Raw genomic sequence first — 9534 nt, 5'->3', positions numbered from 1 at the left:
GATTTGAATCCCGACATCGTCAAAACCATTGTGGTCATGGAGGTTCAGTTACGATGATTCTAGGTCATTCATTGTTACTTAGGTATTAGTCGGTGCACATAAACTGACTCGAAAATCCACGATTATCGAATAAAAGTACGAGTGATTGTGAGAGAAATACAATATAAAAAGTAGGTGGGAGCACATGTTTGTGGGAAATTGAATTCGAGATGTTAAATGATGCAACGTATTTTAATGCACGACTAGATAACATATTCTAATAAAAATTGCAAACGTAAAAATAAATATATGTAACGATTGAAATTGACATCAAGTCTATGATAAATAACACATCATTGACTCCACCTCCAAAATACACGGAATCCGTATCTTATTTATTATACATTTTTTTTCCAAATAAATAGATAAATGCTATATTGTTACACATCAAACTCAGAGTCAGATAATATATATTATATACGTTGCTTATTTTTCTTCATTTAAAATACAAAGAAAATTGAATGTTATAATATACGAAACCATTGAGAAGAAAGTGTCCAACTCTAACTTATATAAAATTTCAGGGTTGAAATTAAATTTTCATTTCAATATCGAAAGTCTGGAATTTAAAACATTCATCAACTAATAAAAAGTAATTTATCTATAAATCATGGAATTCAATTTCATTCTTAATCATACTCCAATTTCTTGCTCAAGAACTATATCTTTCAAAAACATTCCGGACCCTAACAGATTTTTGTATTGAAATCAATACTGTAGAAAAATTAATAATCTCCTCATTCCATTTCAACATGTAATATATATGAACACATAGAATATGTATACGAATAAAAGTTGATATACAACCGATCATATCTGTATGAACCCAGAATACAAAGATTTTTAAAATGTATAAATTATTAATGTATTTGTTTAAATAAATATATAAAGTATGGTTTATACAATAACAATAACCAAATAAGAGAATAAAAAATCATGTATAAAATCACACGCTAAGTATGGCCGCAACCCAAGAACTTTCACATTGATTATTATTGTAAAATCACATATGATTTTGTACATGATTTGATCATTTTAATGTTAGTTACCGTACATTCATCTTTAATAATAATAATAATAAATGAAGGCCTAAAATTGCAATAACTTTTACATGTATGTAACCAACGGCCAAAATGAAGGGAGTTGCTGAAGGGAGAGAGTACGTACACAATGGGAGACATGTGAAGCCAGTTGAGCGAGGGGACGATGGTGACACTGACGGTTGTAGATTGCTTATTCAGTCGGAGAAGTTAAAGCCCAGCGCCAAAAACCTCTCACCACCAAATCCGTACGCCTCCCTTCCCCACCAGGCCATACCTTGAACTTGAACTGCATCTCCATATTTCTGAATTAACTACCCCCAACCCAATACATATATATATATATATATATATATATCCTTTTTTGTCAACAAATAGCGTTTGGTGTAGAAACTATTGCATTTGCAAATTTCTAAACTAAAAGAAATATGTTATTATAAGAAAATTTGTAAACTTGATGATTATTATTATCATCTCCAATTGGAAAAATGTCAAATTCACATTTTTCTCCACTCAAAACATATTATAAGCACGCACCTCATCAACAAACAAATCTTTTGTTCAAACATGTAATTAACTATATATATATTTGCAAAGTCACATACGATACCATCATCAACTGAAACTCTCAGAAAATTGCTTGTTCCCCTAGCTCTTGCCCACTCATCCCTTCCTCCACTACCTTCTTGAAGAATTCTTCCAATGTATCCTTCCCGTAACTCGGCGTCTTCTCCGCACTGTATTCCTTACTTTCCGCATCATAACTCAGCATACTCTCTGCTGCATAATACCTCCCTATCTTCCCAAATTCTGCTGCATCTTCCAACGAAGGAAATATACTCGCAAGAAAATCCATAACCCCTATCGCAAAATCCATGATCTCGATCGGCACTTTGATGAAAAATGGCTTCTTTCCCACAAGTTTAAACAGCATCTCCCCTTGTTCCAATGGTGTCAATGCCTTCCCAGGTCCACCGATGGGCAAAATCTGGTTCATCTTCTCCCTATTCACCACGCAATCTGCGATAAACGAAGCCAAATCTGGCTCGCTTATCGGCTTACAAGCACACAATTTCCCATCTCCAAACATCACATATGGCTTCCCATCTTTCACCAGCTCAACTTGACCTCCTAAGCTTTTGAAAAATGCTGTTGGCCTAACAATGCTGTAGCTAAAACCATCATCTTCCTCGGCTTCTTTCACCAATTCCGATTCGAATTTCAACTTGGCTCGTTGGAATTCAAGAAGGGGTTTTTGCACACAGATTGCAGATAACAGAACGAAATGTTGAGCCCCAAACTTCCTACCAGCTAAAAGACTGTTCTTGGTGGCTTCATAATCGATTTTCCAAGAATCTTTAACGCCTCCAGATCGGCTAGCAAGACAAGATACAACAACATCAATCGAAACCCCCAAATTTTGTAAACTTTTCTGCAAAAGATCCAATTGGGTGACATCTGAAAAGCAAACATTGGCTCCATTTAGCTTGTTCAAGGTCTCTTCTTTGCTGTTTCTACCTCTGATTCCACTATTTTCTCTACAAACTGCAATTACATTAAACCCTCTATGAACAAGTTCTTTAACCACAAAATTTCCAATGTACCCAGTTGAACCCACAACTAAAACGTTGATTTCTTTAGGGTTTTTGTCTCTGAATGAAGATTTAAGAGGCGATTCAGGGGTTGTGAGAGCTGAAGCAGTTATAAGATTGGGTCTTTTTCGAACGAAGATGGAGGTTTTAGATAGACGTAAAGGAAGAAAAGCAAATGGGTATGAACTTACTTGAATTTGATTTGGGTGACGAGAAGAAAGAAGATTCTTGAAGGTGGGAGTTGAAGAACCGAGTGTGATGCCATTGCCATAGAAGGAGGAAGAAGTGGACATGGTTTAATTGTTTTGAAGGAAAGACGGAAATAAGGGGGTTTCTACTTTCTAGGAGGAAACATATTTTTCCATTTATCTCCTTTTCTATCAAAGACGAATCCAAATGATTGGTTGGTGTTCAAGCCCCATTTTCACAACTTCTTCTCCATATTAAACACTAATAAATAAATAAATAAATAAAAGATTGTTTGATTTTATATAATATTCGATTTTAATAAACAGATAAATATTTTTATTTTTGATTAAGATATAAATTCGAAGATTTCATAAAAGAAATTGAAAAAAATATATAATATAATATTAATAAGAAATAAAGTATTTAAAACTTGTCATTTTTGGTGTAATTTATTTTTTTAATTATAATTTAATTTATGTTTAAAAATAAACCAATCAACCAAATAGTGTAAAATTAATTAAATAAATAAATAGATGAAATCAAATATATGTATCATCTCAATCTCAATCTCAATCTCAAAATCAAATATTATGAATATAATAAAAGAAGTAAGTGTGGTATTGTGAGTATCCTTACATAAGGGGAGGGAGGTTTAAGTATTACTCAAATCTTGAAATAAGATTGAGTTTCATCATCTCACATTGGTGAAAAGATGATAGATCAAAAAAGTACGTAAAGATTAACAAATAATACGATTTGTCTTTGCAACTATTTACTAAAAGAAGTGCCTAATTTAGATTAAGAAAAAGAAATAATATGCAAATTGTTTGAATACTAGATATTAAGCATCTTGTGGCCTGGTACTGGTATGATATACCATTACATCGTCACTCCAAGAGTTAAAATATGATCATAGTGTTTGGCATGGAAAGCAAGCTCTGAAAATAGTTTTTGATATTGTTAAATTTGATTCTATTTTTATTTTTATTTGTCTTCTCCTCATATTAAGGCAACAATCGATATGCCTATCTTTGAAAACTAGTAATAACTAAACCTCGTCTATCAAAATTCAATGCAATAGCATTAGATACAGAGGTCATTCAAATGATTGTCAATTAGAATTGAACAATCAACTAAGAGCGAATGAGACTTAAGTATTCTCAAATGTTGAAATGCAATGCGTTTCAATTCTCGCTCATTAGTGACATATAAATCAATTATCTTCCATCGTGACTTTGTTATATATTTTCTAACAAAATAAATGCGATCACGCATAGTATTTAATGTAATTGAGGTGGATGTGTGGGTGTAACAAGGTGATTTTGAGATTCATGTTTTAGAAAAATCTAAACAATTTTTAAGAAATTTAACCATTTATGTTTAAACATGCATTTCAAATTTTCTTTTTCTAATAAAAATTATATTAATTTTCAATTTTCGATCAGTAACGTTTAAGTATGTATTTAGAAAATATAACATTGGAGTCGGGTTTAACGAGAACATATTATATTTAAGAGAATTAAAAAAAAAAAAAAAGTTAAATCACAGGTGATTTTACATATCACGACTTCACCCCACGACCTGAAATCGCATCCAAAGTCACATGCATACCTTTTTTAATCGTCAATGTAAAATCACACATAATTTGACTGTCTCCGTATTTTCTTAAGCAGTTATCATTTTCGTTCAATCCTCCCTCTGTGACATTATGTTCTTAAAACAACCTGTTTGCACAAAAATTGACCATATTAGCCAAGAAATGGACCTGCCTAAAATCAAGAGAGTCAAAACCACCCTCTTGACTAAGGGCTTTCACGATTCAAACATTTAATCCAAATCAAGGGTTGAATCAAACTAGGAAATCATAATCTTTATACTTTTGCCATCATCCAATATAATTTTGATCTAATTTGACAATTTAAAACAAACTTTTCAAATGATTATATATTATTTACCGGATTAAAATGAAATAATTTATAATGAAAAGACATTTTTTTTTTGTTTTTCTTCTAGGCGAATACAATATTGAGATTTTTTCCCGAAACACGATTGGGTTGCAAGACCACTTCAAGCTCTATGCCTTCTATTAGTTAGCCACGAAAAAACCCCCCAAGCAGCGTAGTTTTTTGAAACGAGAACATCGGATGCAATATAAAGACAATTAAGTTCGACTTTCAACTTAATGATTCTTAAGCTCGAGTCGACTTAGAAACATAAAGTAAAACTTGTTTAACTTAACAAGGCACAAACGTTCAATTCGGCTCGTTAAAAAGCTTGAACAATTTTTCCGAGTCAAGTCGAGCCATAAAAGCATGCACTTCTTGAGCCGAGCCGAACATATCCATACGTTCGCACTTCATAAATCATACAATATTAAAATGTAATACTTGACAAACTCTAATCAATAAACGAGTTAATCGATCTCGAGTTATATCACAAATACCAACTTATAAAGCTTGAAGTTTACGTCAAGAAGGCATAACTCAGAATTGTTAAACGAACATCGAATTCAAGCTTGGACAATGACAAAATTCTGTAAATGAAATATTCAAGCTCAGACTTGATATTATTTTCTCGAGACTAACCCAAACAACTTGATACTTGGCTCGTTAACACCGATAATCTTTTTTTGAGTTCTTAAATTTGACTTCTATAATGGTTATATAATTATAACCGGGATCCATCTTATGCCAGCTACAAACCAAAATCATTAATAACTTGTACATATCTCCACTCCATTGTGACCTAACAAAGTTACAACTTATAACAGGGACTTGTTGAATCGAACATGAACCACAGCAACAGCAATTAGAAACTAGAAACTAGAACCGATTAAAGATACTGATTTCGAAATTAGAATCAAACTATGGGTTTTGGCAGCAGCCACACGACTGCAGTTAGGTTAACAGAAAACCGTATCCAAACCCTCTTGTTTCATAAGAAGATATGCAAGGGCCTGCCCATTGGGTTCTAGTATATGCATTACCTATGAAAAGAAGGCAATCCCAGTCATTTGACTGGGGGCTGTTTAACTTAATCCACACGAGTGGAGAAAGAATTACATCAAAAATATATAAGTTTCGGAATCTGTTTGTCGAATGTATATATAGTGCAAGAAACAAGCCCGTATTTGTTGACTCTCATTCTTGAGGAAGAACAGGAGGGGCGATGGTGCGGGTGTTATAAGAATTGCAGTGGCAACATTTCTGCCCCATTATATGGAAGAAAACTTCGGTAGTGTCATTGCAGTCGTTACACAGGATCCAAACCTGCAATTTTTCCACATCTCGAATGAGTTCTCTTTCAAGAAAAGAACAATAATAAGCAAAAAGCTACTTCAATAGAATTTAAGGGATAATCTTAAGGGTTAATACCTTCTTGTGCCTGTAATCTTCAGGCATGGCAGTAGCTTCAATCTGAGAAACAAAATAAACGAACTTGTATAAAAGAAAGAATGCTGTTTAAAACTTGAAACGAACCACAACAATAATAAGAGAAAAACCCTCTATAAAACTTGTTTGTATTTGATGGTAAATGCGGATATATTACAATAACCCCCGTCTTTAGAATGTTGGGAGTCTCCCATCGGCTAGACATGGATCATTAAACCTCTATATATGAAAGTACCTCCCATCTCTCTATAAGGGCTCTTTTTGGACAGGGGTTCCACATATTCTCGCATGGTATCAAACACATACCATAAAACCTCTATATCAGTAGAAATCTCCATTTTATCTCTAATGACTCTATTAGAGAGAGACTCAAAGGGGATTCTACATAGTGGAAAATGAACATCACCAATCAAGATCAAAGCATAAAGGTATGAAAACAGACCCAACGTCTTTCTACGAACATACATTCCACACAAAAGTATAAGTGTAATGCACAAGAACCGAATAGAGAATGAGCTCATTTTGCAAAAACATGGAGTAAACTACAAATGAAACTAATCCACAAGCATTGATTTTATAGACACACCTCCTCATCCAGTCTCTTCCAAATCCAGGACATATCCATTACTGACTTTGAGCATATAGGGCAGGAGAATCTGTAAAAAGAGTTATCAAAATTTAGCAAAAATATACAAGATACAAAAATGAACCAGGGGAGTCATACAAATGCTTACTTCTGACGCTTAACCATCTCCTGAAAGCATTCACGGTGCATCGTATGCCCACATTTCATGACATTAGTGTCTTTCAGTGAGTCGAATAGGTACTGTAAATGCAGTGGTGGGATTATTAGAAGTCTCATGTTACTCAGAAACCAATGAACGATCATAAATAAATAAGAAAATGAAAAATGAAAAGGAACAAACCTCGTAACATATAGGACAGTGATGCCGCATAGAATTTTCAACACATGAATGATTGTCACGTAAACTTAGAGAATAGCAAGATCCTGAATGGAATAGTGTGACAAGAAGGATTCTAACATAAACTTTAAGCATATAAAAAAAAAACATGTCTGAGTGATGTAATTTGATGGCAAAATGGGACTCACGTGGCTCCTAGAAGTCAAATCTGGATCTTTTTGATAAGATGGGGGTGTTATGGGACAACTAACGAGTTATTACAAATGCAAAAAAAATGCAATAAGTTGATGATGAGTGACGGCAACTAATCTGATCACATAACCTCCAGGGGTTGGCCTAATGGGTAAGACTTGAGATATGGATGTCACACATTGCAATTTGCAAGTTCTAATAGCATATGCAGGAACAGTCCTTAAATACCACATACAATGGTATAAAAAAATACTAAATTGATCGAATCATAGGTACAGAAATTGATGCATACCGCACTTCTTGCAATGGAAAAAATTCTCACGACCGCCAACTCTAAAAAAACCAAAGTTTGGAACTTGGATGAGATTGATTAAATAAGCATCTTAATAGGACAGATAAACAAAGTAATAAACAGATAGAATACAATCTTCTTGCAAATAAGCCCACTGACCTGCAGATACCACATTCATCGCAGTGGAACTGCCCCTTGTCGCTCTGCAATGTGAAAGTTAGAATCAATGAAACAGAAACCTATAAAAAGCAAAGGGTATGTGAAATGATTTGGTTGATACATCATCATCATAGAATTTACAAATTTCACAAAAATAGTCTCCCATGTTGACACCACAGTTTGTGCAGACACGAGCAACCTAAACAACGACGAAACACTTGTAAATCCAAGGACAAAGTGAAGAAAACTAAAGAAATCGGTTCTAGTTTGAGTCACAGAAATATACCGGCTGCTCAGTGTCACAAACTGAACAAATAACCTGCAACAAACATGAATGTCGTCACAACCAAAAGGCATATAACACTTAATGTAGCAATATATCAATGCAACCAGATAACGATTCAAGCAACATACAGTTTACAGAACACTTGTACCAAACCAGAAAGAAAAACAGAACCAAGCCGAGGATTGTGTTTGAAAACAGACCCCTTTTCTGTTTCCCGTATACTTCCGCTTATGGCATTCCAAAAAGAGTTATGAGATGGGAAGTAGCAGAAATTTCTAGTTGACCGTGGTGTGGGATCCGCAGCCAATTGAGGTCCAAGATTTATGGAGAGAGCATTCTAGCCTATGGTGTAGATTACTCCTCTCCAACAAATCAGGAATTCATATATAAACACATATTCAGTTTCCATTCTCCCCCTTTGTGAGATAAATTCCCAACATCCCCCAGTTGTTATCTTGAAACTAGAAACCTAGAGATCAGTTTTTCATTCACCATATGTGATATATGAAAACTAACAACATATTCCCAAATGTGGCTTGGAATACATATTGAATTTCAAATACAGATTGAACATCAAATACAAGGAAATTTGATGCCTGGTACTTACTTGCTTTACATCACATCGAACAAGATCATGCCGATCGGATGGGCTGTTCAACATGTTCTGAAGAAAAAAAAAAGAACAGCATAAGAAGAAGGATGCAACAAGCTACAAAAATCTAATCGTCGATTGGGAACTATTCAAGGACTCGAAAATAGATCTAAAAGTAGGTCAAAGACGATCAAATCAATGAATACATTGAGTTAATAATACTAGTTACAAGATGAAGAACGGTCTAATTGAACAGAAGGCAGAAAGAATAGATTAGTACCGTAACCTCATTGTGACAATGGCGACAACCAAAGATCTCGTTGCAACAGGGAGCACGAATCATACATCTTCTTCGATAGTGCTTGCATCTAAACAAAGGAAACAAATTGAAATAAGATTACTCGAAATTATAAGCAGCAAGAAAGAGTATTTGGGAAGAATACCCATAACCCATCTTCCCGAAATCCGAACGTTCCATTGGATTGGAAGTACGTAGCAGGCTCGGTTTGCGAAGATGACGATTGATTGCAATCAGTCAAATCTTTACCCAATCGTCATACAACTGCAACCCTTCCTTTTATTTATTTAGGTGAAACTACAATTTTGGTCCCTAAGGTTTAAATAAAATTACAAACAGTGTTCTCTAAATTTTGCTTCGACATTTATCCCTGTTACTTGGTTGCTTCTTTTCCATATTTTTTTCTTTAATAGAATAAAAAGTATACTTTATTACATTTTTAATAAGAAGCTCAATCTCATTTGAGAACTTTATATATTATGATAAATGTGAGAATTATTATCGTGATGTATTGTCATACATTTTTTTTTTATCTAAGAC

General features: G+C 34.0%; 2 protein-coding genes across 3 annotated transcripts; both read right to left on the bottom strand.

The window, feature by feature from the left end:
• Positions 1 to 1524: 1524 nt before the first annotated feature.
• On the bottom strand, positions 1525 to 3007 carry LOC112501561 (divinyl chlorophyllide a 8-vinyl-reductase, chloroplastic). Its single transcript, XM_025105227.1, has one exon. The coding sequence runs from the start codon at positions 2962 to 2964 to the stop codon at positions 1708 to 1710; it is 1257 nt and encodes a 418-aa protein (XP_024960995.1). The 5' UTR covers positions 2965 to 3007; the 3' UTR covers positions 1525 to 1707.
• Positions 3008 to 5777: 2770 nt separating this feature from the next.
• LOC112501556 (E3 ubiquitin-protein ligase MIEL1-like) lies at positions 5778 to 9267 on the bottom strand. Of its 2 annotated transcripts, none has more exons than XM_025105219.1 (12): positions 9140 to 9267; positions 8977 to 9064; positions 8712 to 8768; positions 8105 to 8137; positions 7940 to 8017; positions 7819 to 7862; positions 7660 to 7700; positions 7179 to 7261; positions 6987 to 7078; positions 6839 to 6908; positions 6235 to 6276; positions 5778 to 6129 (listed from the first exon to the last, which is right to left on the bottom strand). In XM_025105219.1, exons 1-12 carry the CDS (start codon positions 9172 to 9174, stop codon positions 6001 to 6003), a joined length of 792 nt encoding a protein of 263 aa, XP_024960987.1. In that variant the 5' UTR covers positions 9175 to 9267; the 3' UTR covers positions 5778 to 6000. The 2 variants fall into 2 exon arrangements, with proteins under 2 accessions (XP_024960987.1, XP_024960988.1); XM_025105220.1 differs by having other exon boundaries at positions 8983 to 9064; positions 9140 to 9244.
• Positions 9268 to 9534: the final 267 nt, after the last annotated feature.

The sequence above is a fragment of the Cynara cardunculus genome, unplaced genomic scaffold (genome assembly GCF_001531365.2).
Source record: "Cynara cardunculus var. scolymus isolate 2C unplaced genomic scaffold, CcrdV1 Un_Scaffold_232, whole genome shotgun sequence".
NCBI classification, from domain to species: Eukaryota; Viridiplantae; Streptophyta; class Magnoliopsida; order Asterales; family Asteraceae; genus Cynara; species Cynara cardunculus.
This window is presented reverse-complemented; position numbering and strand designations above follow the sequence as displayed.

Bases quoted from the DNA above. Each gene is read 5' to 3' on its own strand.
- LOC112501561 (XM_025105227.1), bottom strand. From the start codon at position 2,964: ATGTCCACTTCTTCCTCCTTCTATGGCAATGGCATCACACTCGGTTCT.
- LOC112501556 (XM_025105219.1), bottom strand. From the start codon at position 9,174: ATGGAACGTTCGGATTTCGGGAAGATGGGTTATGG. The intron at 6,909-6,986 runs GTAAGCATTTGT...CTCTTTTTACAG, and splicing joins GAGATGGTTAAGCGTCAGAA to ATTCTCCTGCCCTATATGCT. The intron at 6,130-6,234 runs GTATTAACCCTT...GAAAAATTGCAG, and splicing joins AAGATTACAGGCACAAGAAG to GTTTGGATCCTGTGTAACGA.